This window comes from Fundulus heteroclitus, chromosome 11, assembly GCF_011125445.2.
Source record: "Fundulus heteroclitus isolate FHET01 chromosome 11, MU-UCD_Fhet_4.1, whole genome shotgun sequence".
Lineage (NCBI taxonomy): Eukaryota > Metazoa > Chordata > Actinopteri > Cyprinodontiformes > Fundulidae > Fundulus > Fundulus heteroclitus.
In genome coordinates, this window is record NC_046371.1 from 24,718,361 (window position 1) to 24,739,444 (window position 21,084).

General features: G+C 41.3%; 1 protein-coding gene across 1 annotated transcript; it reads left to right on the forward strand.

Annotated features, from left to right (window-relative positions):
- Positions 1 to 2,280: 2,280 nt before the first annotated feature.
- Positions 2,281 to 19,738, forward strand: adamts15a (ADAM metallopeptidase with thrombospondin type 1 motif, 15a). The gene is made up of 8 exons (XM_012867203.3): positions 2,281 to 3,872; positions 10,363 to 10,495; positions 12,955 to 13,122; positions 14,754 to 15,037; positions 15,115 to 15,292; positions 15,416 to 15,588; positions 17,517 to 17,692; positions 18,039 to 19,738. The coding sequence occupies exons 1-8, from the start codon at positions 2,958 to 2,960 to the stop codon at positions 18,832 to 18,834; spliced, it is 2,823 nt and encodes a 940-aa protein (XP_012722657.2). The 5' UTR covers positions 2,281 to 2,957; the 3' UTR covers positions 18,835 to 19,738.
- The last annotated feature ends 1,346 nt before the right edge of the window (positions 19,739 to 21,084 follow it).

Below are 21,084 nucleotides of genomic sequence, written 5' to 3' on the forward strand. Positions count from 1 at the left end.
TGTATCAATGGAATGACTCTAGAGGGCGCTGTGGAGTCCGCACGCCTAGTGTCAAACCACAACTCACACGCAGTCATGAGGAAAAAAAAGTCATTAGGTGAACTTACCTGCGTTTTCTAACATGTTTGGACGTAATGGATATTTAATATAAATTTTATTGCTACTGATAAATTCCAGTGATAAAACAGAACAAAACAAAGGTGATGTATTTCTGCAAAATGTAACACAATGCAATGAATTGAATAAATAAGGAAACATTAATTCCTGCTTAAAACCGCTAAAATTACACAGAGTTGTATCTAATCGCACAACGAGAACATCATATATATATATATATATATATACATAGCATTGTAAAGTTTTGCCTCGTTAAAACGCAGTAGGGTATCATTTTACAATAAGGCTCCCCTTACAGACGGCTAATAAATAGTTGATAGATATGTTAATTACCATGTAAACACTTTATAACTCATTCATAAGTGTTAATTGTGCATTAATTAAGGGGGAACCAGAGACACACCTGCCCGAACAGTTATGTCAGGTATTTAACTATATGAATATCCACAAGTGGGATATATAAAAAATCAACATCCCCAGGTGTGGCCGTCCATGCAGGTTTACCTCGAAAGTAGACTGCAAGACGCTAAAAGAAGTTTCCGACTGCCCAGACCAGGCTCTTGTACCTGTTGAATGCATACCTCTACAATCAGAAAGACATTGTAGAAGTTCGACTTTCAAAAAAGATGTGCAAGAAAGATACCTGTGTTCTCTAAAAAAAAAACAACAACATAAAGGCCTGACAGAAGCTGCCACAGAGAACTTAGACAGAGATCAGGACATCTGGAATAATATTGTCTGGACAGATGAGTTGAAAGTGTAATAATCTGAACAGCAGAGCAGAGCACATGTTTCGCATAAACTGGATACGTTTCAGTAAAATCTCCTAATACTAACTGTGAAGCATGAAAGTGGAAGAGTGACCAGTTCACTGTTATATAATCCAGCATCATTTTTTAAAGGATGGTCGAGGAAACCGTTAAACTGCAGCATAAACAGAACCTGCAACATGACATTGACTCAAAGTTCACTCAAATTTCCATTGTGCTCCTTGCCGTATGTTAACCATGTTCCTTTAACCTTCTCCTGAGGTTAACTCTTAAGTTCTTTTCTGTATCTGTCTCCATGTGACCGTTGCAGGATTCTCAGTTCAAACCTGCTTGATCCATAACCTCTAGGACTCTCCCTTAGAACCTCCAGCCTACTTGTCTGCCTCATCTCTCCTAAGGTTTCATTGTCTCACTCTATGTTTTGTTTAACCGATTACTTAGTTTAATCATTACTAATGTATACCTCTCCAGTGTTTTTAGTCGGTTAATGTTTGTCCTGTTTTTAACTTTGTCTAACACATTTTGCTACACTTGGTTGAATAAAAACGTGATTGCTAAATAAAGTAATTAATTGGTTGATAATTACTAAACACTTTATTCTGTAATGCTCATATGTTAACAGGCCTACGTGTGTACCTAGTGTATCTTTTTCCCCCATCTCACCAGCCTCCTTGTGTGCCAACTGCAACGTGGGTCCAGTATAACAAAAACCAAGCAGCGTCCCTTTATTCATTTGTCCGCCAGAGGGCGTAAGTGTTTCACCCGCACGACACGCGTATTTTAGCCCTTGCAGTTAGTGATATGAACCATTATCAGGTTAACTTAAATTATGCTGCTTTATACTGAGAAATGCCCATATAAGTAGATTAAATAGTAGATTCGTGGTGTTTTTTTTATGTTCCGATGACATCTTTCTAAATAAATCTTGTCACCAAATGTGTGTAATTATCTTTGATGCTCCGTGTAGATTAGCGTTCATCATAGGGTGATTTATGTATTCAGTTCTGTCTATTTATGTAGTATCCATTCACCACAAATGTAATTTCAAGACGGGTCCATCTCACATCAAATTATATAAATCCACCTCAGTCTAAAATACATTTCAATCAGTCCAGTTAAGGCAATAATTCAATTCAATGGAAAAAAAAAAGTATTAATCATAAAGGAAAATGTAACGAATAATAATAATAATAATAATAATAATAATAATAATAATAATAATAATAATAATAATAATAATAATAATAATAATAATAATAATAACTATGCATTCAGTGTCAAATTGTGAGTTCCAGACAATTTTTAGTTCTTGTAAAATAATTCCAAGAACTAAAAGTATAATTTAGCATAGCCCTGGGAGAAAACAGGACAAGAAGCGAGGACTAACAGCAACGCAGATTAGCAGACAAAGGAAGTACAACGGAACATCCCAGCAATGAACAAAGACAAACCGGGAGTTTAAGGGACGACTGGCATTGAATGCTGACGAGTAAACCAAGAGATAGTCTGAAGCGGAAGAGGATGTGGAAGAAGGAGCGAAAGGAGACTGAGAATTAACAGGAGCGGCGCTGAACAGAGACACAAAGAAACTCTTAGTCAAACGGGAAATTTAGGGTGAATAAAGCAGAGTACGCAGGGAAAAGAGTTGGAAAAACCACACAAAAACGCATGAACCGATCTGGGAAGGCAATATTAGTTGGGGATAGAGGGAGTCTGCAGAGTTGCGGGGAACGGCAGAAGTCCTCATCTGAACTGTGCATCCAATGAGAGCCTCCGGTGTCTGCCCCCTGGATAGGAGAGGTAGTGTTTCCAGATTTTAATGGACTTGCTCAGTCCTCAAGAAGCAGCGGTAGAGCTCGCAGGTGGAACATGGAAATGGGTCATGACCGGGAGGAGTTTACACTGAGTGAACTTGTACGAGCGGTCGCGTTGTTTTAGAGCGCTGCGCGCTTCGGATTATGCTCTCCAACCTCATCGGTGCCGCCTTCTGCTTCCATTGAGATTTTAAACCCACTATATAATCCTTTACTCTGTTGATCACTGCGTTCTTTACTTAATGCAAACATCGACATGTTTGTCAGGACAGTTTTTCTCCTCTGCTTTGTTAAATTCATTCGCTGCATGGAAAGTGAAATTTGCTTTCCTATTAGACTGGATGACGACAGGGATGACTTTGACAACGACGTGGACATCAGTGTTAGGAAGCGTGTCATAAAGTTACGAGTTTTCCAAGAAGAATTGGTGATTGATCTACACCAAGATTCTTCTTTCATTGCTCCGTCCATCTCCAACCAAGACGCGTTTTGGCTCTCCAACACTGATGTCAGCATTGATTTGAGAGGCTGTTTTTACTCTGGCTTCGTGAACGCCGACAGCGATTCATATGCCGCTTTAAGCCTCTGCAAGGGTTTGAATGGTGCCTTTGGCTATCAGGGCTGGGAATATTTCATTAGCCCGGTGCGCAATGACACCCGGAGCGCACGGGACGCGCACGTCGTCCGTCGCAGACGCAGCAACGACCTCAAGCAGAATTCTACTTCCAGGTGCGCAGTGGAGAGCAACCTAAGCCCCTCAGACGCGCAATCCCTGCAGAAGTACAGGCGGATGACGGACCTCGACAATGTCACCGAAACGATGCTCAAGAGGATGGGGAGAGCTAAAAGGTTCGCATCTGTCCCGAGGTACGTGGAGACGCTGGTGGCTGCGGACGAGTCCATGTTGAGCTTCCACGGAGATGACCTGAAGCACTACCTCTTAACGCTGATGTCGGTCGCCGCGAAGCTGTACAGGCACCCCAGCATCCTCAACTCCATCAGCATCACGGTGGTGAAGATCGTGATTATATCCGAGGAGGACAAAGGTCCCAAGGTGTCCGGGAACGCAGCCATGACGCTGCGTAACTTTTGCACCTGGCAAAAGAAGATGAACAAACACAACGACAAGCACCCGGACTACTGGGATACAGCAATCCTCTTCACTAGACAGGTAGGACAGCGTATTCTCACCCTCGGGGCTTTTCTTGTTTTATCTCGTCACAACCACAAACTTTGATGCATTTTCTTGGGCTTTGAGATGACAGACCAAAGCTATTTCAGGTTTAATTGTGAAGGAAAAGGGTGAATCATTTTCAGTGTTTGTATAAAAAACCCAAATTGAAATACTATAAAAATGTATGATGTGAATATGTATCAACCCCCCTTTAGTCTGATGCCCCTAAATAAAACATAATGCAACCAAAGTGCCTTACAAAGTCAGATGCCACTAATTTTGCGGTCCATAAAATATAATCCATCTAAATCGGTCACATTTTGTGGTTGTAATGCAGCAAAATGTAAACAAGTTAAATAGCTAGGAATGATTGCCCATTGCACATTCGTTTTCATCAGAATGTACACTTTCATTAGAAATCTCCACAGTGGGCATGTCCTGGGGTTTAGAAAATACGTCAGACATGGGGTGGAAGGCTTCCTGCCAAAATCAACCTTGTGAGTTTATCGGTCAGCTCTGAAACACCATTCCCATCTCTGCTGAACTTGTACCCGGTGCACTATAGCCACATTCCAGCTCTGAACTCCAATGAATAATCACCAGCTTGGTGTAATCTCTAAGCCACATTAAACAGCCTTTTCAGAATGAGATATCATCTGTATTCAGAGAAACATGTTTAGCCACGATTTCATCTGAAGTAAAACAGGGCCAGTCCAAAAACCGCTCCATCCAGAATATAAAGCCTCATGCAATATTAGAAGGTGTTGAATTACTTTTGGCCACTTCTACTAACCGGGTACTGGAAGCTTTGGTATAGTCTCAACTTTGCCAAATATTAAACCTTAGTGTCCTTAGGGAATCACTTGTTGGAAGCATTTAGCTTCTTTCAGCCCTTCCCATTCTCCTCCAGCTGGGGTTTTTCCAGCCCTACCCACCACCCTGCCTGCACCTCATTAAAAACGGCCTCTAAAGGGAAGGACTGAATTGGTTAACGGACTCATCGGAGTGACATCCTACCCCTCATTTGCCCCATCTGCTTATTCCAAGTCCGAAGAAAAAAAAAAAAGCAGCTCTGCACAGCTGCAGACAGCCTGCACAGTTGGATCTTTACGACACACCATTGAGTCTGACACAAGCTTTCGTAAGCATTCATTATCATTGCTGTGCTGGCTCTGCACGCTATGCTCATACATCACGCTCTTCCTTCCCAGAGCACGGAATGCAAAAAAGGTTGCTCCAGTCCAAAACTGAGGTATTCCAAATAATCCAGAATGTTTTAGCTCTACAGCTGACGTTACAAACTCCACCGCCAGTTCAGATGACCCTAATAAACTGCACAGGGCCGGGCTACGATGAGTCATGCAGTTACAATTTGCTATATAAAGCAGCAAGACAGGGAACAAGGGACTGGAGCACTGTTTCGGTTAGCATACATTATAGTGACCTCATCTTCTTTAATCAGGGCTTTCAAAAAACCGTTACAAGCACACACAAAAAAAACATTTACAAGACATTTTGTTTTATATAAACTGTTCATGGCAATATAAATGTTCATGAATCAACCCGAAATATTAAAGTCTACATGTACAAGGCTACAGTATGAACAAAACATTATTAAAACAAGTTTAAAATATCTAAGCTCTAACTAGAAAATTGCTCTTGTAATTATTTTGTATAGTGCACAGTGTTTACCAAATGGAGAAAAAGGCAGGTTTTCATTTTGTTAACCTTTATAAAATCCAGGCTATCAGAAAAAGGGTTCTTTTAGGATATCTGGCCAAAAATAATAAGGAATTGCATGTAAAAAAACTTTTATAATTCCCTGATCTCTTATAGCAAACTGTTTTGCCATTTAAGGCATAGAAGCAGAACATTTTTAATGTTCAATTCTCGCTTGACTCTAAAAATACTGCAATGCCTTTCAAAAGTATTCACTATCTTGAACTTTTGCCCATCTTGTCACGTTGTAATCACAAACCAGTGGTACTTACGACTGGGATTTTATTTGACAGACCAGCAAAAAGCAACATAAATTTGTAAAGAGAAAAGATTATTATTATTATTATTGTTTTTTTTTTTTTGCATGTCAAAAAACTGAATTTTCTTTTTATACCTCCTTGCAAAAAACAACAAAAACAAACTCAAGCCAAGTCAGATTGGCTGCAAAGCATCCATGCACATCAGGTATTAAGTCTTGGCACATGATTTTATATTATTTTAGCGTTTTGTTTTATGTAATAACAACTGCTGCCCATCGTGGTCTGATCTCGGACTGGCAGAAGACATTGGATGGATGGATGGATGGAAGGATGGATGGAAGGATGGATGGATGGATGGATGGATGGATGGATGGATGGATGGATGGAAGAATGGATAGAAGGATGAATGGATGATTGTTAATACCCCATACCAGTAATGTGAGTAAGCAAATCCTTTTGGTTTTCAAACAAAGATCATCATGTTTGAAGAACTCATCTTACTGACTTTGTGGGCTTTTTAACTTTGCATAAAAAGCAATAAGTCAATTTCCTTTGCAGATAATTCATCCTCCTCTGAGTAACACTAAGCACTGCCCAAATCCCATCAGTGGTACCATAGTTTGAAATCTTTGGTTCAAACCATTCCGTTGTGGCTCTGGCATCTAACAGATGTCCTTCCAGGAGCGCCCTGTCATAGCCCCATCCCTTTTTCCCATTACTACCTTCCTGCTGCAGAAAAGCATCTCCATATCACTGTTTTCTTGGTAAAATCTAAGAAATGGATCATTTCCCATCCTCATCACAAATGCGTGGTACTTAGTGTTAGTCTGACACAAAAAATCTTAACAAAACACACTGATGTTTGTGTTTTTAACGTGATGAAATGTGAATGAGTTTAAGAGGCACTAATCTTTTTCCAAGGTACTGTAGCAGAACCTTTACTTGTAAACTTCTGCCTTGCTCTCCCAAGAGACCTACAATATTTAGAAGTTTAGCTTTAGATGCCCTACATTTTTTTCCGCGTCTTTGCGCTCAGCAAAGGTTCAACATTTGGAACATCTTCTGTCCATTCGTACCATAGTGACTATAAAGGTTAGTCAGCGTGTTTTTTATTGTTTACCATAACATTTAATTGCCATTTCGGTCTGATCTATTGTGTGCCGTTAAAACCCCCCAGAGTAATTTTGTAGGTTTTATGAAGACCAACTTGATGTTGTCCAGAGGCAACTGTGGTTTGTGCTTAAACCCCACTAATGGCATGGTTGCTGTTAAAAGAATGCTGCAAAATTACTCATCTCATTATGCTACACACACTGATTACTGTACAAAAGCTGCCAAGGGATTAAATCTAACCAGAGATCTGTGGGTTTTCCCCTGGGAGAAAGACTGTACTATAGCTAATGTTCTGTATTTTTCTTAGAAAGAGGCAAAGGAAGAAAGCACTCTGTCTGTGTTTGGATGGAATGGACCCTGTTATACTGTTAATAACAGACAAAAACATGTTATATCGTCTTCCTCTTATCCACGATTGAGTCTTTAGAGTAACAGCTCTAGGAGGGACAACCTAGATACAGTATCTAACAAAAGTGAGTACACTCCTTACATTTTTGCAAATGTTTTATTATATCTTTTCATTGTACAACACTGAAGATATGACATTTTGATATAATGTAAAGCTGTCACTGTACAGTTTGTACAGCAGTGTTAAAAAAAACATCAACAACACACTTGCCTGGCTAGCGATTATCGCTCCTGGGTGTCAGATGATTTGTGAGTTTCACCAAATCTCAAGTGTGAATGGGGAGCAGGTGTGTTAAGTTTGGAGTTATTGCTCTCACACGCTCTTACACTGGTCACCGGAAGCTCAACATGGCACCTCGTGGCAAAGAACCCGCCGAGGAACTGAAAAAAAAATAGTTGCTCTACATAAAGATGGCCTAGGCTATAAGAAGACTGCCAACACCCTATGAGTGGAACCTGAAAATACAGGTTCCATTCATAGCAGGCCTTGCCATGGTAAACCAAAGTAGTTTAATCCAGAGGTTGTAAAAAAAACAAAACAAAAACAAAACAGATTACCCTCTCTCTAGTCTCTACAAATATACCCCCAGATCCAGTACATAACTGTCACAAACAGGATCAGAGACAAGGAAAAGCCCTGATGTAATCCAACCCACACTGGAAACAAGCTCGACTTTTTGCAGAGAATGTGAATACAGTTCCTGCTTTGGTTATACAAGGACCAGTTAGCTTTTAAAACATTTTTAAAGCTCACATTTCTGCAGTACCCCTACAAAATCTAGATCTAGATCTAGAAAACCCATGTGAACCAGACTATCAATCTCCCTAAACCCCACGAGTGTACTTGAAAAGATTGCTCAAAAAAGGCAGAAAATTTGATTTTTAAGAAATGGGTCAACATCCTTTTTGTTTGTTTGTGGGAACTGGGTCAGAACAAAGAACTAACTTCCTAATAAGGAAATTTCTTCTCTCATGTTACGCTGTTTTTTTTTAATGTTTTTGTTGTTTTTTTATTCTTTTATTCAACTACCCCAAATGTTCACATGTCAGTGACACACATGAGAACATCTGGACTATATTTGCTCTGGCCAACAACCATGGTTTCTGCGTTTTCCTCTTGGAATGTGTTGTCATAGCACTCAAGGTCTTCACTTGGCACCATGTTTTACGGTCCCATTTAGTTCAGCGGAGGATTTCCAGGGCTGGACGTGGTTAGACTGCCCGTATGCCAGCTGCCATCGGAGTTAAGTGTTTTTGGGGAGAACGGAGGGCTACAGGGCTGTTTCGACTCCAGGCAGATGGGCAGTTCTTTGTGCCAACCGGTGCTGAAAAAGCCCTGTGATTACGGGGTTCAGGTCCAAACGGACACTGGTTTTAAAACTCTGTGGTGGAGAAATAGGTCATCTGGAAACAGCTCTGGCATGGAAATGGTATAAGTTGGGGCAGTTACCTCATAGAAGACGGCGTGCTCTAAACACTGTTGCTCACAAGGAAGATTTAAAGACTGGGTGGTGAAAGGCAACACTGAGCAGGGCTGAGTCCTTTCCAAGTCTCCAGAGCACAACTCCTAACACAAGGACCATAAAAAACAGCCTGAATCACAATTTAATATTCCCACTTTTTGAATAACACCATACTTCTTGAGGTGTAATACCATCACACTCGTGTTATTTCTTAAGGTGTGTCAGTGGTGTGATATCACAACAGAGTCAAACTAAACTCTGAGTCTAGTCTGGATAAGTTACACCCAAAATTATTCTTACTCCTGACAGATTTAGATTTTAATTTATTTCCATTAAACCAAGAACTTTGTTTTTTGGTGGTAAATTTGACATGCTTCTCTGAAAAGATAACACAAGAACAGATACATTTTCAACAGTTTTATCCACTTTTTTAAATGCAGGTCTGTAGACAGTGGAATCGTCTTTGATGGCATTACAGCGATCAAACCCTTCTTATAAGTGCAGACCACGTTTTTACATGTTTCCACTGGTATTTGACCATTTTTCTGTGGTGATGAGCTCCAGTTCTTTGAGGTTGGAAGACCTCCATGTCATCACCCTAATCTTCAGCTCCCCCAGAGATTCCCTATCAGATGCAACTAAGGATTCTGGCTTGGCCTCTCCAAAACATTAAAATTACTTCCATCAGAAGAAACATGCTGGTAAAGATTAAGAGATTCCTGTAAACCTAAATTTCACAGGGGCATAAATAATTGTGGGCTTAACTGTGCGGTACTAAAAGAATGTTTTTACTTTGTATCTCTAAAAACAAGTGTGGGATTCTGATTTTAACATGTTTTATATCTTCCCAGTTTGTTCCACTTTACGGCAAATTGCTCCAGGGTATTAAATTACTGACAGTAATCCAATATGGCATTGGAGATTATGGTTGATATTTGCGTCAAGATTATTTTAAAATTATGTCCACTGCATTTCTCGGGTATTTAGTGTGCTTTTCATGGTTTGGGCTCAAAACACTTTGCCTGACTTGTTTTCAAACATGGATTGATGATTGGCAACGCAGTCATAAGCCATGTCATCTGGTGAATCATAGCTATATTTTTATATCAACTTTGCTTCTTCCAGTTGAATTCAAGTTTTAATGTTCCAAAAAAACTTTGTGAAAGTGTGACAGCAACAGCCTTTTTTTAAAATCCAATGTTTATACCTTAATTACAGAGTAACCATCTGGCAAACCGTGCTGATATTCCTTTGGAAGCGTATTTCCAATAACTGAGCCAAGCACCGTATTTCTTTCTCATTTCAGCTTTGCCTCTCATGCAGCATTTTTGGTTCAGCATTAGAAGGAAAATAATAATAACTCATTGAGTTCCACTCCTGACATTACTACATAACTCCTGATTGTTTACAAAAGGTTTCCACTGTGTCTACGTGGCTGAAAAAATGTGTTATTTGGAAGTGATTCTCTCACTCAGTTTGTGCGTTCTCTCTGCCCTGCTCTGATGTGCTGTTGTTTTAATGCAGGATCTTTGTGGAGCATCCACCTGCGACACTCTTGGAATGGCAGATGTCGGCACCATGTGCGACCCGAAGAGGAGCTGCTCTGTCATTGAAGACGATGGCCTACCCTCAGCTTTCACCACCGCTCATGAGCTTGGTATGCCCAGTTCTGAATTTGGTTTCATCCAAAAAAAAAAAAAACAACAACACGGGCACTATGCATGGATATTTATAGATCTTTCTGTCTTTCCAAAATTATAAACACAAAAAATTCAATATGTATTATTGGATTTTCAGGTGATCAACACAAAGTGGTGCATAATTATGGAATAAAATAAAAGGATACAGTTTTTTTTAAAATATATTAAAACCTGAAAAGTGTGGCATGCGTTAGGATTCAATCTCCCTATTTCTACCACCTTTAAATCAAATCCCTGTAACGAATTCCCTTCTGAAGTCACATAATTAGTAAATCAGTGTGTGATTTAATTTCAGTATAAATCCAGCTGTTCTGTGAAGACCTCAGACATTTGTTTGAGAAATTTAGGTAACAAACAGCATCACGAAAAGGAAGAAACACAGGATACAGGTCAGACAGAAAATTGTAGAGAACCTAAAATCAGATGTGGGTTATAAAACAAAGTTCCAAGCTGTTAACGTCTCACAGATTTGATAAACCTATCATCCATGGAACATGGAAAGAGTACGGCACAGCTGCTAACCTGACACACCGGGTTGTCCAACTAAGCTCACAAGCTAGGAGTAGAGAGCATGAGTCTGAGAAATAGCCAAGAGCCTCCTGTAAACTCTGGAGGACCTGCAATTATTCAAAGCTCAGGTGGACGAATCTGTGTACAGGACAACTATTGGCTGTGCACTTGACAAATCTGGCCTTTTTGGAAGAATGGCACTGTGAAACATGGTGGTGGCATCATCATGTCCACAACATGATGATGCCACCACCAGGTTGCTTTTAGGTGAATCAGAGTGGATAGGAAACGTAATGACGTCAAAGGTAAAGGCTGTCTGAAATTGACACAGCACTCCAAAGCTCCTTTCCTCCCCACAATAATGTCCTTACTGTCGGCCCCATAAAAGGTCAAGGAACAGGAGGTAGAAACTATTATTGAGGGTATCTGGCTGGAGCTTATTTAGACAGACAGACAGACAGATATTTTATTGTCTCCAGATGGGAGATTTGTCTACTGCTATATAAAGCTGCCACCATAAATACAATAAATACACATTAAATATACAATACACAGTTACACTACAGTAAATGCAACAAATAAACACATTGCACCTGAGAACAGATCAGACCAGAGCATCAACACGACAGTAGTGCATCCTCACACTGATGCATGCAGATGACTGGGAGCCAAGGGAAGTGAGCGGAGTCTGGGGTTGTTTGTCTGTGGGGGGAGAAGCCTCTCCAACACGAAGTTGATGGTTGAGTGCTGGAGAGCAAACAAATATGCTGGAGGTTCCAAAGCCGTCAGGAGCTAGTTGTTGCCAGTCGTGGAGAAAACTATCTCAGAGGTTACGGCATGAGGAGGTTTGAACTGGGACTCCAAGAAGCGTCACAGAGGGACACATCCAGGGAAGAACTCAGGTAGTTACCCCTAAGAGAAAGAGTAGAGAGCAGGGTTACCATAAGCCAGGGAGCTAGAGGATAAAACGAAGAAAGACAAGCAGGGCACCATTTGGGTTGACCCTCAGGTGTTGAATGACCACACTGCTCTGCCCCTCTGCCTAGATGAAAACCTGTTCCTTCATGGAAGAGAAAACTCCACACAATCACACGCAAAGCCCTGACAAAGATAGTGTCATGATATGTGCATGTCTGCACCCTGCTGCCTGCCACTGATCTGGTCCACAGAACACAGGTCCACAGACAGCAGGACAGTGCCAGATTATCGGAAATGTATTGCCAGAAGATGTCCCGTGTCCCCCCCCCCATGCCTGAATACCACATCATGACCCTGATCACGTTTCCTGTATTTGCCTGCTTTATCTTGCTCTTGTTGGAGTTCGACCAAGTTCTGATCTCTGGACCGTGGTTCTGCATCACAAGCATCAACCCTTGCCTAGCCCTGGGATTTTTCGGATCCCCCTCGCATAACCCAAGCCTGTCCCCTGGATGCCGATTGAGCCTCTGGCATCCTGCCTGACACCCTAGTGACGAAGCCAGCTCTCATCACTGCCAGGTTGTTCCAGCTTGCTCCTGCAGAGGTTTCCTTGCCTGCGTCCAGGTTCTTTGTTCTAAATAAACCTTTAAAAATGGTACTCTGTGTTTGGTTGAATTTTTGGGTCTTTGGTCTGGCTCCTTGACAGATAGATGGAGTTTAATACAGGACAGTACTGGGGGAAAAAAAACCAAACAGAAGCTGTGTAAGACTTAAGACTGAACCTGATGTTCATTTTTGAACAGGGCATTGATCCTAAACATTCACACCTTCCACTTCATTATGCGCTCCTCTGTGTACCTCATAAAATCCCAATAAAATACACTGAAGTTTGTGGATGTAAAATGACGAAATGTGAACACCTTCAAGGGACATGAATACCTTTGCAAAGCACTTTATATATGACAGATATCTGATATGTATTCAACAGGCCATGTGTTCAACATGCCACATGACAACGTGAAGGCTTGTGCAGATGTGTTTGGAAAGCTACAGGAAAACCACATGATGTCCCCCACACTTATTCAGATCAATCGCACCAGCCCCTGGTCTCCTTGCAGCGCCGCCATCATCACTGAGTTTCTGGACAGTGGACACGGTGAGGATATTGATCATGTTTGCCATATCTTGAAATGTTCACGGCCCTTGGTTAGAAACGCATTTGGATTTGACTTTTAGGTATTCGGGAGTGAAGATAAAGAGTTTTGACATTTTCTTACTTCAATTTTCTTCTGCTTTTCCCCAAGACAATAAGATTTTTTATTAACTAAAGCATGTGACACAATGGATATACATCAGCGTAACCTTGTGTTTCTAATCTTGCATCGGCCAAGCCTCTGCTATTACAAAGCCCAAAGGAAAGACTGGCAAAAGGCAAAAATAAAGAAATACATACATTTGGGATGGAGACTGTTTGCCAAACAGGCCAGACCACAGGACCTAGACTTAGAGCTACGCTAAACTTTTATTTTAAAACTGTACCAACATGTGTCCCAAATTACAGGGCTTGGTCTTGGGAGAGTCACCGCTGAGGTTTGGAGAAGAGATGGGTCTGCCCATTGCTTCCCATGCAGGTTCACCACAAATAGGCAAACATCTTTTACATTTCTCCACCTCCATTTTTTAGATGAAAATACCAGAATACAAACTCTTGAAAGAGAGAGACCAGAGAGCACTCTTAACTACGACTGGGGACGTTTCTTTTGTTGCAGGACATCGCTGCAACCTGATTTCTCAAAACTAGACTTTAAAAAAGCTGTTATCACACGTTTTAGGCAGTTTTCACGTAATGCTGCTTGTTTTACAGAATAATCCGTTACCTGCTAATTTATCTACAAGCAGCCGTTATTGTTATCTATGACTTTAGGGGGAATATTGGAAGGAAGAGGAGCGGTTCAGTTTATTAGCTGTAGAGTCAGTGTATATATATTGGCTAATTTGTCTGGGTTTTCTGCCAAATGCTCCATGAAATGCAATGAAACAAATATGCTGCAAGCTGCTCATCATCCGTTTTGCCTTAAATTTGTTAGGAATTCATCAAAACACAACAACAGTTCAGAATCAGAGACCCTGTTTTCCCCCTCAGTATACAACCGCTTTGGGATGCAAAGATTACCCACAAGGAGAAGTGGTGGATGTTTCAAAGGAATAAAAACCACCTTTCTTAAGTCTTTACCCTATTCCTTGGGAATGGAAAACATTCTTGTGTGCCGTTTGTTTCTGGTGGTAACAGTGCTTTAATCTTCGCACAATTTCCAAGCTGCCTTTAATTTTAAAATCTAATCACACACACACACACACACACACACACACACACACACACACACACACACACACACACACACACATGCACACACACACACACGCGCACACACATGCACACACACACACGCAAGCTAACCATGTTTGAGCATAATGGTCCTTCATGTCTTGGGCTAGTGGTTTTAGGGGAGCCTCTGGAGTCAGGATTGCTGCAGTGTGGGGTGCTTAAGCATGTTTGTGTGGACATGCTGGAAACTAACTCCCTCCAAGATCCTAGTCCCTGCAAGAAAGCCATAAAACTAAGCTGCCCCAAACACGGCACTCAGTCCACTATGTTTTACAGTGTGGATGAAGTTATGACTTTAGCACGCACTTTTCCAAAAAATGCTGTGACTCTTTACCAGAATTGGTAACCTTTATCTTAACTCAAGATTTTTACTAAAACTGTCTGCAATTTCTGTCTTCTAGGGGATTGCTTGCTCGATCAGCCCCAGAAAACGTTAGCTCTCCCAGATGTGCTGCCCGGGTCCTCCTATGGTCTCGACCGTCAGTGTGAGCTCGCCTTTGGTGAAGGCTCCAAGTACTGTCCTTTCCTGCAGCCGCAATGCAGTCGATTGTGGTGCACAGGGAAGTCCAGTGGCCACCTGGTGTGCATGACTCGACATTTCCCCTGGGCAGATGGAACCCACTGTGGCGACGGGCAGGTTTGTGACCGAGGAATCTGCTCTAACAAACAGCTCCAAACTGTGAAGGTACGACTGCAGTAAACATCTACTGCCTCCTATCAGCAGTCACTAGGGAGTTATTAACGGACACTGTTTTTTTTCAGCTGGATGGACGATGGGGTAAGTGGGGTCCATTCGGTTCCTGTTCCCGAACATGTGGAAGCGGCGTTCAGCTGTCCAAACGGGAGTGTAACAACCCAGTCCCATCAAACGGGGGCAAATACTGCCAAGGAGTTCGGGTCAAATACCGATCCTGCAACATGAACCGCTGCCCTGAGACAGGTGAGAGTCACTCAGAGAGAACTTTAATCAATAAAACTTGAATAGAAAACCATGTCCAATGTTACCCATGTCTAATAGGGGCTTCATCTCTCACTCTTTGTACTCTTCCATCTCTTTGTGTAGATAAGACATTTCGGGAAGAGCAGTGTGAGACCTCTGGCCAGACTTTCAGCAGTAACCGTGTTGCCCACTCTGTAGTGTGGGTGCCAAAGTACTCTGGAGTTTCCCTTAAGGACAGGTGTAAACTCATCTGCAGGGCTAACGGGACCGGCTACTTCTATGTGCTGTCTCCCAAGGTAAACAGACACTTTGCTTACACCTGGACTTTATTTCATTACTTTATTTTAGATTAGTTTTACTGAATTGTTGCCCAGACAAATTTCAAACTGATAATCTTTAGATAGAGTAACTCATGAAAATGCTTAACGTATGAGCACAGACAAATATTTTCCTCAGGTTTAATTCAGTCTATTTGTTTAGAATAAGTTCACTGTCTGGCATAAGTATACAGACTCTTTGACCTTTTTCACATTTTGTCATGTTACTACCCAAAATGTCAACATTATCTATTGGGAATCGATGTCATAAACCAGCATAAAGTAGTTTATAACAATAGAGTGGAAAGTGACGTGAAAGCTTTTATGAATAAAAACTCTTAAAAGTGTCTTTTATCCGATACTTTGTAAAAACCCGTCTGGGCATAGAGTAACATGCAATGTTAGTTTTCCGCCACTTATAGTGTTTTGCGTGTTTATCAGAGGGTTCGGTCTTGGTTCTCACTTTCATCCTAATGCTCGCTTGTGACAAACTTTTCCCTTCGACAATGGCCACTCTTACGTAAAAGCAAGATTTCTGGTGTAATTGTTGTCCTGTTAACACAGTCTCCTACCTGAGCTGGGAATATCTGCAGCTCCTCCAGAATTACCATGGGAATCTGGGCTGCTTCTCAGATTGATTATTAAAGAGAACAAATCTATGTAACGTTTTCTTTTCACTTCATAATTATACACTACCTTGCTTTACTCTACCTCATGAAATCCCAATAAAACAAATAGAATGTTCTGGTTTTAGAGTGACACTGTGAAAAAAAGGGATGTGAATACCTCTGTAAGGCACTATCTTCTTTGTTTTGAGGCTTTATAGAAGGACAGAAGTGGAGGGACAACAGTTTGTCTCAGTCAGACAGCTGGGTGTCCGGTGAGCAGGACCAGTAGAGACACAGAGTTCCCACTTCACTCCAGCACTCAGTCCTTGAAGGAGTAAAACTGTCATAATACACATTAGCTCTGCATATTTTACCCGCAGAGGGATGGGATAATTGTAAATACAGCCCTTTTTCCAACAGCTGATCCTAAAACATACTCTAAACTGGAGTATTAGAGTCAGCTCAAAAAGTATTAGAGCTGACAAAAAGGCATAACATTAATTGTACATAATCCCGGAACTTTTCTTTTTTTGTGCGTGCATTTCCACTTTGGAGTCCAAAACAGATCCATTACATCAGCAGCTGCTAAATGGTCACACCTTCTACTGCAGTAGTGTCGAACCAAGGTCTGCCTCAGTGGCTGAGAGTAGAGAGAGGCTCCTAATGCAGAAATGTTGAATGGTGATTTTCATCAATAAAACTATTAACTGATGTTTCTGCCAACGCAACTGCTCTTTATCACTTATATCAAATTGTTACAAATGACATGGTAAGGTGTAACTGGAACAAATCTGAAAGGTGAGTTAAGAGAGTTAATGTTCTAGCAATACATTTTAATTTCACAGTGTTTACTTTTCAAAACATGAAGTATAATCACTTCAAATCCCGAGAAAGTTTGTAAAGTTCACATATATATATTAGATAAAGCTTTACCCCCAAAGGAATATAAATCCCCTCCCCTGTCACACACAGAGCAATAGCACGAGGAAGGTCAAAATAGATGCGTTTTGTCACGATTTATATAAAGTACGATTATGTAAATTTAGTCCATAATTAAAAATCTAAGGAGTATCTGATCAAACTATAAAATGATTTCACTGTTTATGCATTTCATATGTCTTGTGGTATAGTCAGTTATGAAATACTTCAAACTTGACTGCAAAATATTGATATTAATCCATTATTTTTTGTATCATGCATAAAAAATAGTTTTTCTTGCATTTGGTGACCTAAGATTTGCTTTTAATGTACCTTATTTAATGTGGGAATTTGACCTTGAAATCTGTTTGTGTAATACAGGTTGTTGACGGGACTCCGTGCTCTCCAGACTCCACAGGTGTTTGTGTCCAAGGAAAGTGCATCAAAGCTGGATGTGACGGTGTAATCGGCTCCACAAAGAAGTTTGATAAGTGTGGAATCTGTGGAGGCAACAACAAGAGCTGCAAGAAGGTGTCGGGACTCTTCACCAAGCCTCTGTGAGTAAAACCACTGACGTCGTCTGAGACCCTCTGAGGCAGGGATCTTCAATTCCAGTCCTCAAGGGCCTGTGCCCTGCGACCTTTACATGTGCCCCTGATCCAACACACCTGAATCAAATGGCTGAATTACCTCCTCAGTACGCAGTCAAGCTCTCCAAAGTCCTGCTGATGACCTGATTATTTGGCTCAGGTGTGTTAAACCAGAGACGCATTTAAAAATTGAAGACCTCCGCTCTAAGGTATACTCTTGCCTGTCTGTTTTTCCCCTCTCGCTTCAGCAAATCTTCATTAACTTCACTCATGACAAAAGCCCTCATTGACTGTAAAATGTTTTGGCATGCAGGCATGGCTACAACTTTGTTGTCATGTTGCCAGTGGGTGCAGCCAACGTGGACATCCGTCAGCGAGGCTACAAGGGAATGATGAGCGATGACAACTATTTGGCGGTGAAGAACAGCAAGGGGAATTACATACTAAATGGAAATTACATTGTGTCCGCTGGCGAGAGAGATATCATTGTAAATAACAGCCTGCTGCGCTACAGTGGCACAACGGGCCTCTCCGAGACCCTGCAGGCTGTGAACCCCCTTGGAGAGGCCTTGACCGTGGAAGTGCTGTGCGCTGGCAAGATAACACCCCCTCGCATACGCTACTCCTTCTACCTCCACAGACAGACAAAGGAGGACAAAATGCTAAAGAAGGAGGAGCACGCCAATGCTGAGAACAGCGTCTTGACAAAAGATGAAATCCAAGAGAACGAAGAAGACAACTTAAAAAGCTCTTACAGCAAAAATAATTCTCCTGTAGGGAAATGGATATCCGCAGCCTGGGACGAGTGCTCTGTGTCCTGTGGTCGTGGTTTCCAGAAGAGGATGGTGCAGTGTCTAAGATCAGATGGGAAACCAGGGCTGGACTGTGATTCTTCACAAAGACCCTCCGTCACCAGGGTGTGTGGAGACCCTTGTGCCGAGTGGCATATTGGGCAGTGGTCGCCCTGCTCCAGAACCTGTGGGAAGGGCTTCAAAAGACGACCTCTTCAATGCAAAGACCAGACTGGGCTTCTGCTCCCAAGGGATCTCTGCCAGGGCTTTCGTAAACCTCAGGAGCTGGACTTCTGTAACCTTAGCCCTTGTCAGTAATTTGAAACTACAAAAATCAATATTTTTTCCTGTTTCTTAGGAACCAAACTACATCCACCAGCTAGTAGTACGTCATATCTGGTGGTTTCGTCTGGATCTCTGGACTGCCAGAGGACATAAATGGAAAGGGCTCAGAAGAAAAACAAGAATATGAGAGAGCTGCACCCAAGGGATGAATGCTGGGAGATTATTTTCAGTGACATTAGTTTAGCTTTCAAAGAAATTACCCAGCCGTAGCTGATGAAAGCTAAGTTTGAAAGTCAAATGAAAAGTAAGCTCCCAGTACTGCTGGTTGATACAGAATTCCCACCTTTAAGCAATCAGGTTATTTAACCTAAGTGAGTCTGCAGCCCATTTTATGCAACAATCGTTAAAGTGTCCAGACATCAGAGTTTTAGCTATATCTTGCAAACATAAAGTCAGCTGGGTGCCAAAAAATAAATACTCCAGCAAAATTAGCTGAACTGGGTTAGGTTTAGGGACAGCTGACAAACTTCTAGTGTTTCCCACTGTGACATTGTGGGGAAACACTGTGGCATCATGGCATTCACAAAGAGTTGTACCAATACTGTTGCAGCATCAGTACAACTCTCCAGCGGTCATTAGGTGAGAGTAGGGGTACGCCCTGGACAGGTCAGCAGTCTATCACATGGCTTGTAATGTTACCAGATGAACTGGATCACAAAAGATGGATTATTGACAACATTGACAGGAAACGTTATTTTTTTTCCTCGCAATTTCCCGTTTGTTCCGACATTCTAAAATAATCTAAAATATGCTTATTTGTTTGATATCAGTGCTCTGTTATTGCTCACTAAAAGTTTGAAGTCCAATGTACCAGCACACCAAGTTTGTATACTTCATACATGGTTTTATAAGTTTTATGTGTTCAGTTAAAGATGCTGGTGACTGTAACTGGCAAATTTTGAGCTTGATGGGCCCAGATCGGTGACCTGGCACACAAAAGATGACAAATTAGAACTTTAATCCAACAGCAAAATCACTATACCAAGTCACAGTGGGATGAAGACTCAAAGTTACTTATTATCAGTATTAGCGAGGTGTTTAAAATTAAATCAGAGCAAGCACAGAGATTTTAAGAGGCTATTTTGGAAGAATGTTTTCTTCAATATGTCAAAACATGTCTGGAGTTTGTTTAGGCTGTGAAAAAGCAAGAAAGAGCTAGATTTAAAGCAGATAACAGTAAGGCGGCACAGCCTACACCAGAGTTGCTCTGTTCTACCTGTTTAATCGTTGCCTGATGGATCATACTCCATTTGGAAATGTTGGCAACATACCCTGGATGTACGCTAGGATCACAGTGGGCAGCTCGCAAGCCCGGCAAGCTGCATTAAACAATGCTAACTGTGTTAGCCAGGCTACCTGGCACATTGCTCGTCAAACTCCCACAATTAACACACGTCACAATTGTAGAATTACATTTAATTGAATCAACGTAGCAGCACAAGCCCAACAAGACTGTAACAGCAACAAAAACAAACATTTGACTTAATGCTGTTACTCACCTGTCCAGAGGAGAAAAGCTAGCTCCGAGTCAAACTGGAGCAGCTTCTGCTCCCACAATGCTCTGCATCTTGGGAATGTGAGGCCAAAGTTATCCCTCATTTTGTCTCTTTCCTGATCTGACAACTTCTTTGCCAAAGAAAAAATCGTCTTCAAGTGAACGTGATAGTGGCATTTTATGGGGAGGGAAGGGCTAAGCCCTAAGTGGCAGCTGTTCACGTGCATATATATGCACATACGGCTGGCCCAGCTTTGTAAACAAGAAACTAAAGAACAACACAGAGAGATGGTGTGTGACATACCATATTGAATCTAAATTTAGTTCTTCACAAAACTAATTTTTAGGTCTTTCTATCTAAAATAAAGAAATTTCGCTTATTGCTCCTTTAAGGAAATCTCAGTGTTAAGATAAAGATATACATTCTCTCAAATATGTACATGGAGGCTGGGGCTTTAGTAATGCTAATTGTGATCATTGTTAGCATAAAATGCTATGCTCTGTGATCATTTTGTCTTTGCTTTAAAGTAGTACAACTTGGCTTCACAATAACTGCTCTTTAACAAATGTGGTAATTTCTGACACTGATATGAATGATTAACAAACGATCAAAGCAGAAACGGTGGAAAAAAATATTTAATGTTATTCTTTTTAAAGATTTAAAGTACAAAAAGGATTAACATTGGTGTCGGCAGGTTAAAGATTTGCCAAAAACTCAGAAACTGAGT